Below are 15,393 nucleotides of genomic sequence, written 5' to 3'. Positions count from 1 at the left end.
CTTCGGCTTAGAAACGGAGATGAGCATCGCCCTCTAGAGTTAGGAACGACTAGCACATATGTGTGAGGGGAACCTTTACCTTTATGATCAGTGAACCAATATGACAAACTGTTTGGAAATCCACACTCTCTTATAATACACCTATTCAATTTTAATATCTTTGGAAGATGGTTCTTTTGTAATCAGAGGATAATTTTGGTGCTATACAGTAGTTCAGATTCAAAGGGGAAAAAGGTGCTTTGGGTATACGTGCTATAGGTACATGTTTAACCTTCTTGGCAAATGATCTCTTCCACTGGAAAAGTGGAAGGAAAACATGTGATCCCAGGAAAAGGAATATGTGCTTCACAGAGCTATGGGCACAAGCTACTTGAGCACCTCCAAAGCACCATTTTCCCTTCTAATCCACAGCCCTTCCAATCTGAAAAGAAAGCAAGAGAAGAACCTGTCAATAATTGTTTGAAATTCCTTGTCAATGGAAGTCAGGCTAGGCTTTTTTTATTCTTTTGATAGGTTTTTATAATACAGTGTTTAAAATAGGCTTTATAAACAAGTAAAGTTTATATTTTAGATTGTCTTGTTCCCAAGTATTTTTTGATGTTCTAAAATATTTTAATTAATTCTTTTTAGATTTTAATAATATGTCTGAAATTGAATTTGCTTTAGCTAGCTATTAATTTATTGTTGTTTTCCAACTATACTTTCAATAGAACTGATTGAAAAGACTATATATTAAATGCCTCAGCTAATAGACTGTGTTGTTTCTTGGTGTCATATAATATATGTGGGTGTACATGTATAATTTTTTATTCATTTATTTATATTTTGTCATGTTTATGTAGTGTATATTGGAGGCGGTGACCCTTTCAGAGCTGTATGCAATGAAATTTCATTTTAATGTAGACCGATTAGTGTACATTTAAAGTGACAATACACTTGTTCTAAGTCTAAGGAAATTTGAACTTTTTCCCCTGCATAATAGTGTTTTGCAGTCTGGATGAGCCAAATAATATTGAGGGCAGCTTTGGACACTGCTGTCAAAAGGAAACTTAAGCTGAAATGAATATTACTGAGCTCTTTGGATCCTGTACATGGATTTTTTTTAATGAGGCTAGAAACTCTGTACTAAATAAAAATTATAAATCAAAGTACTCTGTTTTAATAGGAAGAAATACTGAAGAAGAAGAAGCTATGATGCAAGAATGGTTCATGTTAGTCAATAAGAAAAATGCCTTGATAAGAAGAATGAATCAACTTTCTCTTCTGTAAGTATGTCTTGATTTGTGAATTACAATGCAAAATTTTTCTGCTTCCTTTTAGAATACTTTAGAGCAGCAGTTCTCAACCTGTGAGGTCATCACAGGGGATCCACAAAGGCTTGAAAAAATGTTATGATTTAAATCTTGAGTTAAGTCTTGGGGGTCCTAGTTTATGGTCTGTGGCCCAAAAGGTATTTAAAGGGGTCGGCGAGCATGGTTACCTCATAGCTGCTGCTGCGTTGCAATATATTTGGGGAGGGCTTATTTTGGGGGGAGGGCTTATTTTAGCACATGTGCTCAAAAGCCCGATTGGGGAGGTCTTATTTTCAGAGAAACGGGGTACTTCTGTAAACATAGTAGCAGGATCAAAAATTGGAACATGAAAATTAATGGTTCCTCAACATACCAATCTACTTTGAGAAATTCACAGATTCTTTGCATGTGAATAGACCCCTAACTCACATAGACATTAGTTCTTTCATGTCAGTCATTCTTTGCATTTCCTGTTAAGAATGGACTTGATTTGCCCTTCTAGGACCAGTGGACAAATTAGAATGTTTTGATCTTAAGACTGTTATTCTTTCCTGGGTTTGTTAGTGCTGTAGTCTACTTAAAAATAATAACGTCAGGTAAAATATATATGAAAAGTAAAAGATATTTCAAAATACCTATTTTGTGAGCAAAAACAATAGTACCATTTTTGTGAGGATTTTCTAAAACTAAAATGGAAAAAATAGAACATAATAGATTTATATTCAAATGTATGCTGATCAAAAATAATGCCAATCTGTGCAAATTTAGTTTCACCACTGAACTGAATGCCAAAATTCTTTCCACCACCTATAAATTGGAAGACAAATGTATTTCAGATTATAATATTGAAAAAAGATATACAGAGCATATGAGTATATTTTGGTATGGAACTGTCTAAATATAATTTGTGCTAATTGCTAGGTCTGACAATCAGACAATGTGAACTATTTAGATGAAGTTTCAAATATTGGTTGAAGTAAGGAAGAAGGGAAGCATAAGTGATTTGCATTGTCTGCATTCTTTGCAATGCCCATTTTACCTACCCATAGGCAGATACAGAAATTCCCACTACAGGCAGTGAAGGAAGTATGGGTAAGGGGTATAAACAGTTTCAACATTATAAATAACACAGACAAGACCTTAACCCTGGTTCAGGACATTTGTGCATCTAATTTAGTATTGCATGTTCTGATTGGAAGTTGTTCTTTAAAATCTCTGGGTTACGGTATTATCCTGGTCTCTAAACTTGACTAAGCCAGAGTTTCCTGGTATAAAGTGAGCCCACGCATCTAATACAAATCCTAAAGTGCTATAGGAGGAGAGGCCTTGGAAAGAGCACATGATGTTAATATGGGTTCCCAACTTCATGAATCATGGTTTATAAATCTTGAACCGTCTTCCAAACTGGATGGTTTCCAAGCATCAAATGCCACTGTCATCCAATACTTCTTAAACAAAAGCATTAAGCCAAGAGCAGAGCGTGGAAGATCATTTTACAGGACTACAGGTGAAGCTATTTATTAAAGGAAATGAAGGTGAAACTATTTTGTCAGATGAATGATAAAAATGAAAAAAAAATGAAGGGCAGGCCTTGTTTGAAAATACACAAGACCCTTTCAGAAAATAACTCAACTCTGGAAGGATGATTTTGAGGATACACATTCCATCATTTTTTCTGTGGAAGACATACAAAACTGAATGTCTTTCCATGAAGCAACAATTGCTATTAGTCTTGATAGTAGCCCTGGCCACTACTGTACAGCTGTTCTCCATCCTCTTCAGTGTATTGCTTGCTAGTCTTCCAGAAAGTTATTTTTTTAAATGATGGATGCTGAACTCTGCAAACTCCAGAATTTCCACCTCTGATACCCAGATCACAGGAGCTATAGTAGCAATCTGTGGCTGCTTCATATTCAGGGTTCTCTTGCAATCTTGATGTACTCTGCTACAAAAAAGGTTGCACCAAGCACATATAGAGCTCTTAGACAAACAAGTTGCATTTAAGCCAGGATTATTTAGGTTGACCTTTCATTGGAGCCATAATTGTTCCCTCCATCTGCTTATTAGCTAATTTTATTTATAATTATAATGGAATGATTTGACCCTTTCTTTAGTCCTCTTAGTTTGGTGGTTAGTTTTAAATGGAAGAATTTAAAAAGACTGATTTAATAATACTTTCCTAAGTAGAATTGATGGAATAAAGCAATCTGAAGTCAGCTGACCTCCTTCTTCCATGCATGATGTTTATGAATGGACATATTTTTACCCAGAATCAATGAAAACCAGAAGAACAACTGCATGCTATATATTTAATGGTGTGCATTTAATAGCCCTCAAAAGAAGTGTCCTTCTCAAAAACACCCACAGGCAGCAGACTGATCCTTAAACTCCATGTAGATTTATTGACCAACTCCTTCTCCTAAAGTCCCAAATGCAAACAGATTCTTTTTCTACCTTTTAACTTTTTGTTAAAGACTTTCAGCTGAGAGCAGTGAAGTGCAAGGCACCGACTCCAAGTTAACATGCTACATGGAACATAGAAGGGCCTTCTGGAGCAAATGAAAATTGTGGTCCAAGTAGCAAAAGCTTGTCTCAAAATTTTCAAAAATAAAATTTTAAAATATTTACAAATTGAGGAGAAATGTAAATGAAGCATTTTCAAGTTGCTGAAGTGCAGTACATTGTAGAAAGTACTGTTGACAGAACTTCCCAATGAATGTTGCAATTTAATATAAGGAGCGTTTGGAAGCACTGATCCTATCTGAATAAGGTTTTATTCTTACATATCATTTGTATAGAGTAGCTTAATCCTAGAGAAAAAGTCAGCTTAGAGTCCTAAAAATCAATCAAAATTAAAGGTTCTTTTAAGCATTTAATGATTTAGTAATTAACATATTGATGAACTTCTACAATTTGCCTAGGGAAAAGGAACATGATTTAGAAAGGCGGTACGAGCTACTGAACAGGGAACTAAGAGCCATGCTTGCTATTGAAGGTAAGAAATGCTTAAAAGATACATTTTTAGTCATTGTTGAAAACTTGAATCTGATGAACAATATATACAGGAAGCCCAGAAAAATGTAGAACTCTCAATACACCTTATTAAAATGAAATTGAATTCATGATAATTTGGATGGCATTTATTTCAATACATAGCTCTATTTTTGCTTCGGTACAAAATAAAGAAAAAGTATGTTTCATTATTTTCATAAGGTAAACATTTTAGGTAGGCCCAATCAATCTTCAGTAGAAATATGCTTTTGTTAAATTAATACCTCATTGGGCAAAAGAACCATCTTTTGGATGTATTTTCTTCATTCTCTATAGCTTCCTAAAAGGCTAGTCACCTCATCTAAATGGAAACTTCTGAATAGATTGACATAGGGCTATATTGTACAATTACCTGCTCTTCCTGATATTTTAAATTACTGTACAGTAATCCAGAGGATGATTTATAATAAAAATAAACATCAAGATAGATTAAAGTAACTTTACTTTATTAGTTATTTAAATACATCCCAGTTGTTATTGTTTTTAATAAAGCTGTCATTACTTGTATCTTTCAGCCTCAAATTCTGTCTTTACAGTTCAAAGATGTTTACTTAAAAGTTAATCCTTTGGGCTCTGTAAAATGTGTAAGATGGACCTTTTGTCTAATCAATTTAAATTGATTTTGCTATTCTGTATTGACCTCCTAACCCTTTGACTGTCCATGGTAATTTCGTTCTTCACCTGATAAGGTACCGGATCCATAATAAATCAATTCTAATTAGTTTAGAGGCTTTGCTGAAAGCATGAGTTTGCAGGGGAAAGCCATGAAGTGCCAGGTAGCTTTCTTAATCCACCTCTTTGTGTTTTCTTAACCAGAGTTGAAAATAATAGAACTTCTGAATAAAATCTACATCCAGAACATGTTCATCACAATGTAAAAAGGGACCCGACAGCTATAAATATACTCTAAAAGAAAATTTTGAGGCCAGTAATCTAGAAAGTATTGTTTTATAGACCACTGTACTTTAAGGCTTTAAGTAATTGCAAGAAGTAGCAATGTGTTGTTTTTTAACAATATTATGAAGCATGCTTTAAGAATAAAACTGGGTCAGAAACCTTATAGTCTTCCATACATACACACCCCATTATAATGATTTTAATAGCAATTGTCATGTCTCCTCTTTCAGTGGACTTTTTAAATTGGATAGCATTTATCAATCATTTCCTAGCAACTAAATTTTATTTAGAAATTTAGCAATTACAAACAGAACAGTTTCAAGCAGTGGAGCAAGAAAAATTACACTTCTGACTATTTATCTTTACTGTGTCCAGGAAATTAAGAATTTAAATCTAGAATAGATCTGAGAGTGGGCACAGGGAGAAAAAAGTCTTGTTGAACAAGCAAAAATCTATTTGTGAGACATTTGTTTTTTACAATGACTCATATCATCACCCATATTGTGAGCGTAACCCAAGGCAGTGCATAAAGCAGTAAAAATAATAAAACCCCTGAAACAAGCTGAATAAAAATCAACAAAAATTAAATCAAAATGTGTGGTACTGTTTTAATACATCCATTTTACATGACTCTAGCTTCATTCTACCCTATCACTTGTGGTAACAGCCAACTGGTTTTTGGAAGACAAGGAGCCCAGGTGACCTGCTTGGATCTCTGGGGAAAGGTTATTCCCCAAGGCAGAGACAGATACAGAGAAAGGTGTACTTCCACAGGTTCTATTAGATGACAACATTTAGGGGAAGGGAGATGGAACATACCAACCAGAATCAAAGATTACATATCATTGGGTCCAGGAGGTCCAAAACTTCAGAATGACGCTGTCTTGCTAGGGTTGAATTGAAGATGGTTCCTTCCCATCCAAACATCTTTACATCTTCTTGGCTCTGGGCCAGCATTTGAGGATTTTGCCCTCAAGTTACCCCACTCTATTTCATTCTGAATATACATATTGGGGAGTCTATCAATACTCTGTTAACACAATTATAATGTGTTGTGACACATCAAATGGCACAGCCAGTTGTTCATTCAAAACCAGGAGTTACTTGAAGCGCTTACTTGGTTTTGAGTGATATTCCAGGGGCCATGCTCCACAAAATTGATAAAAATGTGATAGCAATTATATCCATTAAATTGCATTTATATGATTTCCTTCTATTAACTAATGTAATTACTAAATGCATTTATTTCTAAATACACAAACGTACTTGCACACACATACAATGACTCCCCTCTCTTAATACACATAGACATACCCACACATAACAATACCTTACTGTTTTTTTTACATTTCTCAGTAGATTGTTCCTTGCATGCCATGTAGCTATACACTTGTCATCAACTCATCCTAAAGAATCCTCATAGTATCTCCTTCATACTGTGAAAATATTAACTTCTATTGGTTTTTCACAGTGGTGTACAGGCAAATCTTTGGAGGCAGTTCTCCTGCAACCAGAGCCTTTGGGGATCTTCTGTCAGTGGGAACCAGGAGAACAAATCAAAAGCAATGTCTGCCCATCTCCGAATGTCTCCTAGCAATCATGAACATCAAGAAATGGTTCTTGATCTGTTAATCAACTGACCCAAGATATTTTTTAATTAACAAATCCCTTATTCGAGAGTGCTTCCTCTTTTTTTCTGGCACAAGTGTCTGTCTTGCCATTTCTTATTTTTTTCACTCTCTTCTTCCTGGAAAAATGAGCAATTGTGAATAGACAAATGAAAAGTAGACTTGCTTGGCCAGGAAAGCAGTAAATCAAGACAGCAACATCTGAGCACCACTTCAGTGAACCTTCACATTAAAAAAAAAAAGTAAAGGCTAATGGAAAGAAAGTCACCATTGTCCACATACAGTGGACAAGACAGCTAAAAATGCAATAGCTGACCAGAAGAAAAACGTTATTATTTGGTTTGTTTCCTTCTTTGTGTGATAAGGAAATTAGTTGTATATGCATGGCACTTAACGTCTAGCTGGGTAGAACAGTGGCCAGTTCCTGATCTATTCCAGTCAACGGAGGAAACTGTGCAAAACCTTACTGTATGACCAGCATGAGTTATATATTATTTTGTGTCACTGCAGGATGATAGTGTGGGGATGGGTTAACAAAGTTTGTCAACAGCTTTTCAGGAGGCTCTGGAGACAATACCAAAATTTTGGGCCACACATCCTGCAGCTGTGATTTGTAAAACTCTATTAAGTATGGATCCAAGCCTTAAAACAAGCAAAAGTGTAGATTATGATGCTTTGCAAATAGAAATTTTAAATAATCCTATAACCTTATTTCCATCAAAAGTGTTGGCCTTGTGTGTATAGCCATGCTTGCATATTTGCAGCCTGTCCTGCAGTGGTTTTAGTATTTCCCAGCTGGAGAGCAAATTTCAGAAGGTGATACTAGGAGATGCTGTTTGACGTCCCATCGTTTGAATATGCAGTTTCACAGAGTTCAGCATTGTCCTAACATGCTATTTAACATGAAATTGTTGAGGAGTTTAATCGTGACATATTTAGAGTTGTACGAATAACAGGGATATAAATGGTTTAATATATATCTATATAACACCATATAATCTGTCTATTTGCAGTTATGTACTTAAATGCAGATGCTGCTCATTCCCATCCTGAAACATTTAACTTTATAGAAGATTTTTTCAGCTTTGCTTTCAAGTTGTGTATTGCTCCAAAGCTCTCATTATCAAGCTGTGGAGCAGACACTTTTCAGAGTTGCACTTAGTTCCTACGAACCTCACCTTTAAGAAAGGGATCCACAACCTGACCTTTTAACTTGTAGTCTTACTAGTAATGTAATAGCTTTGTAGAGATCTTACCTTTTGGAACAGAATAAAATTACACTACATGGGTAAGAAGGGCTGGAGCTCCAAATAAGTTGCCAGGTTGTTCATATGTGCTTTCATGAAACATGAAGGAGGTTCATAATTACTGTGGAATCAAATTGTCTCATTGACACTAGCTGAGTATTGAGAATCTTCATTGATGCATGGTCTTTTTGGTTCAAATGTAATATCTTCTTGGAAAAGATTTATGTTCCTGTTTTGCACACCCTAGGGGAGAGGTGGGGGCACAGTTTTCCATCCAAGAAATGGATCTTCTTTAGAATGTTCTACATTTATTCTTGGCTTCAAGTTTGAAGTGTGTGCACTTCTTAAAGGATTTGTGCATAGGTTCACTATTTTTGTAGTTATGATTTATATGATAAGCTTTTTATATTTAAAATCAATAGGTAATCCTGTGGAGAAGCTTATCCTCTAAAACCCCATTTGTAAATCTATTTAAGTTTTGTTACATAGTTCTGGCCACAGTACTCCATAGATTGATTAGCTTCAGCAGTAGAATTCTATCAAATGGATGATGGTGATGGTGATGGTGATGATGATGATGATGATGATGGAGGAAACTCTTTCAGGATTGTCATTTGACTGATATTAAAGCTAAGACTTTAACTAGAGTCACTCAATATGCTATTTACAAAACTCATGTTAATTTTAATCAAAACTGTATTATTTTATGGTGTCAACCTATATTTTTTTAATAGTAAAACATAGATCATTTTCATTCTGATGTTTTTCTTCCAGAATGCTTGTAATGGTCTTTTTATAAAAATACAAAGATATAAACATCAGTAAAACAAGTACATCTCTGTGCTGTAATTGTCATGAATGTATATTAAAAATAAAGATCCTTAAAAATTGAACATCACATACAAATACTTAATATAAGGTTATAGTTGATGAGTCTAGATAGACAACCATTTATAGTACAAAGAGATAGAGTGAAAGGTTTGTAATTATTGTTAATACTGCAGTCAATCCTATGAGGAAGATGGTCGTTTCCTAGGTAGGCAGGCAGACAGATGATAAATGATTAATAGTGTGTGAGAGAGGGGGTGAGGGAGGGAGGGAGGGAGAGAGAGAGAGAGAACCCAAAGGGTTGTAGCCATGTCAGGAATAAGAATAATGATACCAAGAACCCAAAGGGTTAAAGAAACACAGATTATTTGGGTTGCAGTCCTTCACCCATTTACTTAAGAGTAGATCTGATTGGATTTATTTGGGACATGAGAGTTCACATGTATAGAATTGCAGTGTTAATCCTAACAAACGTTTTCGCTTTTTACCCCCTTTAAACAACTTACATTTATAAGATATAACCAATTATCGTTAATTTCAAAGGCAGTTTTCTTTGTGACATGGGAGGGAATTTAGCTGCTATTTTGAAGCAACATATTTTTTTATTGTTAAGAATGTATCTTGGCCAATAGTGCCAAATTTGCTGTTGTCAGAAAAGAGAGAAGGGGGGGAACACCTGTACCTGGAGTGAGTTCACTTGAAATTAGTAGAAGTTTTTCTATATAATTGCAATGAGGAGTAACTGAAATGTATGTACAAAGAAGGTACAGGTGGTTGCTTAAGCAGGTTGTTCAAAAATGTTTTCACCTAAGACTGCAGGACGTATAATTTTGGATATCTGATTATTAACCCACAGCATGATCAGCAAAATTAACATGTCCATTATTTACTTTGATCAGAATATTTCACACTGTAAATAAAATTATATTTAGTACCTTAATGAAACTGTGGTACTTATCCAATAAAGAAATCTTTGCTTAAATTGATTTTACATAGAAAACGAATTCCGGAAATCTGTGCTTTCATTTTGAACAGTATTTTGGATAATAGAGTTTGGACATTCTTTCAGTCTAGAGATAGTAGTTGTTCCAGCCTTACTTTCCAGCTTCGAATGTAGGAATTGAGATGTAACATTTTCACAAAGTTATGCATAGAGGTTATTTTCCTTCCATTCAATTATGTCCAGTTCTCAAAGACTACTTGGAAAAATCCCTTCAATTTTCTTAGCAAGGTTTTTCAGAAATGGTTGGCTATTGCTTCCCCCAAGAGCTGAGAGAGAGCAACTGGCCCAAGGTCACCCAGTTGACTTTGTGCCTAAGGTGGGACTAAAACTCACAGTCTCCCAATTACTAGCCTGGTCCCTGAAACGTTATTCCAAACAGGCTTTGTATCTGTATAGGTTAGAAACATGTTTTTCTTAAATTAAAATGCAGGTGTTGGCTATTGCTGAATAATAGGAGAATCTGTCATTTTTAAAGGGTAAAATTGGGTTGGTTTCCCCCCTTCTCAGTGAAATATCTAAATAAAATAGTTAGTTTCTGCTTCTCTGCATGACCATGCATTCCCCCTTATGTCTATTAGTATGCATATGCTAATTATGCATATTGGGAAAGCAATTTAAAGGTCCACACATTCCTGGTTTTTTTATTGCCATTCTAAGCTTTATTGGATGAATCTGCATCTAATTTTTAATTTGTAAATACAAAACCAAATTCACTCTGGCACCACTTGCTTTCATAAAGCTTCTGAACAGTTTTCTGCCTTGAATAAATTTTGCTTTGCAGGGGGGGTCAGGGGGATTTGAACCAGCACATTCTTGTGGGGTTTGTGAAGATTCACATGGTAACCGTTGGGGTGCATTGTTAGGTTTATCTGAATAAGCACCAGCCATGTGAGGCTTAACATGATTGCTCAGGGCAATGGACAGGGAAGAGAGAAATCCAAAAGACGTCTAGTACCTTTCCTCTGCTTTTTTGGGGGAAAGTTGATAGATAGCAACACTACATGAGTCAGAAGCTGTGGAGGGTTTTCTGTGTTGTTGTTGTTGATGATTTTAAAAAGGTGGGTGTCCTGTTTCCCTCCTGCTTCTCATTTGTTCCTCTATCTCTCTCATCATCTCCTTCTCCTTCTCTTCATTGTTTATCTTCCTAATGAGGGAGGCGGGACAGGGTGGTAGTTGAGTGACAGATACAGGCCCTTGCTGTCTGGCCTCTAGAGCAGTTTGTTTGGTATGCTCCAGTGTTAAAACTGCCCCTTTTAATGAAACATTGATACTGTTTGTCTTATAAGAAGAGATATCAGCAAAGAGACCTGACTAAATATGAGAGGATCTCATTCCTTCTATGACCTCTTGAAAAATAAAGCAAACCTGAACAATGGAAGAAAAAGATATAAATTCTTACATATACAAGTTGTCTTCTTGTGGCTGTTAACAAACCTGGAAATTATGTGAACTTAAGATTCAGCTTATTAGAAAAAAACTAACAAATAATCTGTATTGTTATGGGGGAATTGAGTAATATTATTTAATAGATGTATTTGATTTTTATAGGAGAATCAACTAATTGTTGATCAACTAATTGTTGATTCTCGTTTTAAAGTTATTCTGAGGTGCCTAGTAAGTGATCAGTGTGAGGTATTTTCAATTGCTAAGATATAGCAAGGGGAGGAAAGGAAAATTATAATCAATTTGTAAGAGAAAGGAAATTGCATTGTGATAAAAGTTTTATTGTTTTGCAGTTTTCAATCTGTATCTTTTTCTGGTTCAGAAACAAAATCTCTAATACACTGAAAGGGAATGGAAGTTATTTAGGAAAAGCTGTAATAAAAATGAGATCATAAACATCAATAATAATAATATAATCTTTTGCATATCTTCTCTTAAATATGATTTGTTGAGTAAAATGTTTTTTCTCAAATACATGAATATAGGAAAACCACAACCCCCAAATCACACATACCCCCAAAAAAACTTATTTCATTTCATACATGTTTATGTTACTGACTAGTATTTCTCAAAAATTTTCCATAGGTTTTGTTTAATAATGCTGAAAAATATTGGATCTGCTAAAGTCAAATTAGATTTCTTGTAGTTACATAGATCCATAGGAAAGTGAAATAATCCATTATGGGTCTCTACAAAGGACATGGCTCTGTTATAGAAACCAGAGCAGTGACACTGATTTGTTTATATCATAAATATATTAAGCTCTCAAAGATCACATTTCTGAATTTCTTCTCTTTTCAGACTGGCAAAAGACTGAAGCTCAGAAGAGGCGGGAGCAACTTTTGCTAGATGAACTTGTTATTCTCGTTAATAAGCGTGATGCACTGGTCAGAGATTTAGATGCCCAAGAAAAACAGTACGTTTCATATTTTTTATGAACTCCAGTAATAAAATCAAGTGTTCCATGACGGTATTTAAGTTTTATATTCAAGAAAATAACCTTCAGGAGAAGGTCAGTCACTCGGCATTGAAGCAATTAAATCTCCTTAGGTCCTGCATTTTGGTAAAGTGATCTGCTACTACTTCTTACCTATGGAAACAGATGGTGTAACCTGGTCCCTGAAGTGACTGCTGCCTAAACTCCTTATCTGTGCATGACTCCTATATTGAAATGTAAAGCAGAATTTTGTTAGGAAAACTACTGACAATTGTATTTGATTTTTTAGGGCTGAAGAAGAAGATGAGCATTTGGAAAGGACTCTTGAACAAAACAAAGGAAAAATGGCCAAGAAAGAAGAGAAATGTATCCTTCAATGACTAGCTTTCACGGCCCAAGATACTGTCACTTTTTGTAACTTCAGCCTTCTTACATTTTGGACATATGCCAACAACAAGACTAGAAAAACTAAATCACAAAAAGGCCTCTTAAAATTTCAGAATTTTCCATTTGGCCGAATCAACTTTATCTTAAATTGATTTCTGATTCTCTTCCCCTTTTTCATTCAAGCAATGGGGTTTCAGAATTAGCGTTCCACCAGGATTTTTTTTGTGGGTTTAATTATCTTAAATAAGTTTGCTCCCAAATGTTTAAGCAGCCATCCAGTTGTGTAAGAAGGGAGAAAACCTTAGTGTTATGTTTTTAGTTTAAAAAACTTGCAAATACATTGTTCTATGTAGATGCATAGCAGAGAAAGAAGGAAACATATGCTCAATTGTTTCCTCTAGTTCTGCCATATGTAATATTAAATATGCTATCAACCATTTTATTGTTAGATCATATTCATACCATTTCTTTCAATGTGTTATATTTACATGCGTTTTTCAGCTGCAGTTTTACATTTTCATTGTAAGTACAATTATAAAATTTAAAGCTTTCTTATGTTCTCGGAGAGCAGTTCTTTTTAATCAATCTTTCAAGAATCTTGCAACTTAACAAAAGTGATTTTAAAGATAAGGCTAACTGAAGTATGATCAGTTTACAGAAAATTCTTCTTTTGAGGCTACCCCGTTTTTATTAATTATTTATTTACCTGTTAGTTTAGTTCCCTTTTCTTGATCTTGTGCTGGACCTCTGCACTCTGGTTCTACAGTGCTGTTAATATTTATTCTGTATCCATCAGGGGTCTGTCTTGCCATTGTTTGCAAAATCTTGCAAGTAAATATATCCTTCTCTAGCATCATGCTCATTTTTGTGGAAATGGTTATGTTTATTTATTACAATACCAAGTTATGTATAATTTTTCAATAAAAGCTGGATCTTTCTTATCAAAGCTGGGCTGGGCTGCTTTTTTATATACATTTCAAATCCAGGTATTTCTCTAGGACCTTATGGTGGTGTAATTGTCAGCCTAAAACAAACACAAAAAAATCCCCCCCTCAATCTTTTTGGGTTTGAGAAATTGGAACTAATTGGGAGAGCATTAATCTCTTTTTTATTTGTAATCATTATATATGACTTATTTATTGTTTAATATTTAGAATTATTTTACAAATGTATTACACAAAGATTGGGCACTCATCTGTCCCTGTAAATTTATGTAAATTACATAAATTATGTAATTTGTTAGGCTACAATAATTTGCTTTTATTCGTTGAAAATAAATACAGCTGAATTCTGTGAAGCAAACTGCTTAGAAATTGCTGATGTGTGATATACGTGTATCGAAAGTTCTTTTTTAAAAAATAATCAGCATATTCCACATATCTCTATCAACAAATAAGCTGTATTGAGCACAGGCTTTCTTCCAGATAAACGTGTATAGGATTTCAGCCTAAGCTACTTCTTATTTTTACAATTAAACCTGTAGCCCAGGATCTGGCATTGATACACTCTACCCTGTTCAACAAGTCTGAAGGATATTTAAAAGCAGTGCCAAGACAAGTAATAGATTCTTCTGAATGTGAGTTGAATTGGTTTAAGAAATTGGATGGGATGAGTTTTACTCTGAAAAGATTTAAACTAAAGGGTTATTTGCAGCAGGGGGAAAAGTTTGGCGCAGAAATGGATCTTGTTCTACTCCTGTCTGGACACAGCTCAGATCACTTTGCTGGTTGTGTGGATATAAAACTCACCAGAAAACTGGTGGGGGAGGAAAGTCACAGAGAGAGAGAGAGATTCACAATCCAGATCAGGGGCTTATATTGGAAGGGAGGGGGGGGGACAAAAAGCGATGTAAGGAGAATCCCCGATATGTTACAGAATCCACATCGTGAATAATCCGGTTAAAATGATAACAAGTGCCAGTGTAAATACGGAGGGAACTGCGCCTTGTGCCTTTGGATGTATTCATAATGGGAATCGCTTTCTGCCGGGCGTTCATATGCTAAATGAATTAAACCTCTTATCTTCGTCGATGACTGGATGAAATTCAGGACAGAATCTCACTCACTCCTTTCTACTCTCCCTCGCTTCTTTTTCTCCTCCCCCTTTCTTAAGTCTCCCCCACGCCGTTCGCGACCTCCTCCCCCTCCCGTATTTCTCTCGACACCCCCCTCCCTTGCCTGTCCCCCCCCCCCCGCTACAAAGGCGACAAATTCCACCGCCTCGGCCTGCCTTTAAAAGCGGCGTTTAATTTGGGCCGAGGAGGAAGAGAGAGAGAGACGGGCGAGCGGCGGACCGCGTTACTCTTTGTTACGAGAAGCTCCCTTAATTCGCTTTGCCGGTTCCTGAGAGCCAGATTAGAATTTATTAATTTGCTGTTTAGCGTGTGTCTCCCTCCCCCTGCGCTGCCTCTCCCGCCCGCCCGGCGCTTCAGCCAGGGGAGCTCCGCGCGGCTCCGAGCCCCCCAGCGAAAGCTGACGGCAGGCCAGGCCCGGAGCTTCCAGACACATAGGCGAGGCGAGCTCCTTCGCCTCATCATCTCCAGGGCCCCGCAATTCCCGCGGAAAACTCCCTTCCCGGCACTAAACGGGGCTCGCACGCCTCTCGGCGACTGGGAAAGTGGGCAGCTCGAAGGGACGGGTTGCCGCCTCCTTCCCGCTGAGGGGGGGCGGAAGGGGGGGAG

General features: G+C 36.2%; 1 protein-coding gene across 3 annotated transcripts in view; it reads left to right on the top strand.

The window, feature by feature from the left end:
* Positions 1-13,659, top strand: part of EHBP1 (EH domain binding protein 1) — a 255,357-nt gene extending 241,698 nt beyond the window's left edge. For all 3 annotated transcript variants that reach the window (XM_032212780.1, XM_032212778.1, XM_032212779.1), the window contains 4 exons: positions 1,166-1,265; positions 4,214-4,287; positions 12,191-12,305; positions 12,616-13,659. In XM_032212780.1, coding sequence (XP_032068671.1) covers positions 1,166-1,265; positions 4,214-4,287; positions 12,191-12,305; positions 12,616-12,706 — 380 coding nt within the window. In that variant the 3' untranslated portion in view covers positions 12,707-13,659. The remainder of the gene's footprint in view (positions 1-1,165; positions 1,266-4,213; positions 4,288-12,190; positions 12,306-12,615) is intronic.
* The last annotated feature ends 1,734 nt before the right edge of the window (positions 13,660-15,393 follow it).

Source organism: Thamnophis elegans, chromosome 3 (genome assembly GCF_009769535.1).
Source record: "Thamnophis elegans isolate rThaEle1 chromosome 3, rThaEle1.pri, whole genome shotgun sequence".
Taxonomy (NCBI): Eukaryota; Metazoa; Chordata; class Lepidosauria; order Squamata; family Colubridae; genus Thamnophis; species Thamnophis elegans.
Note: the sequence above shows the minus strand (reverse complement) of the source record. Positions and strands in the feature narration are given on the sequence as shown.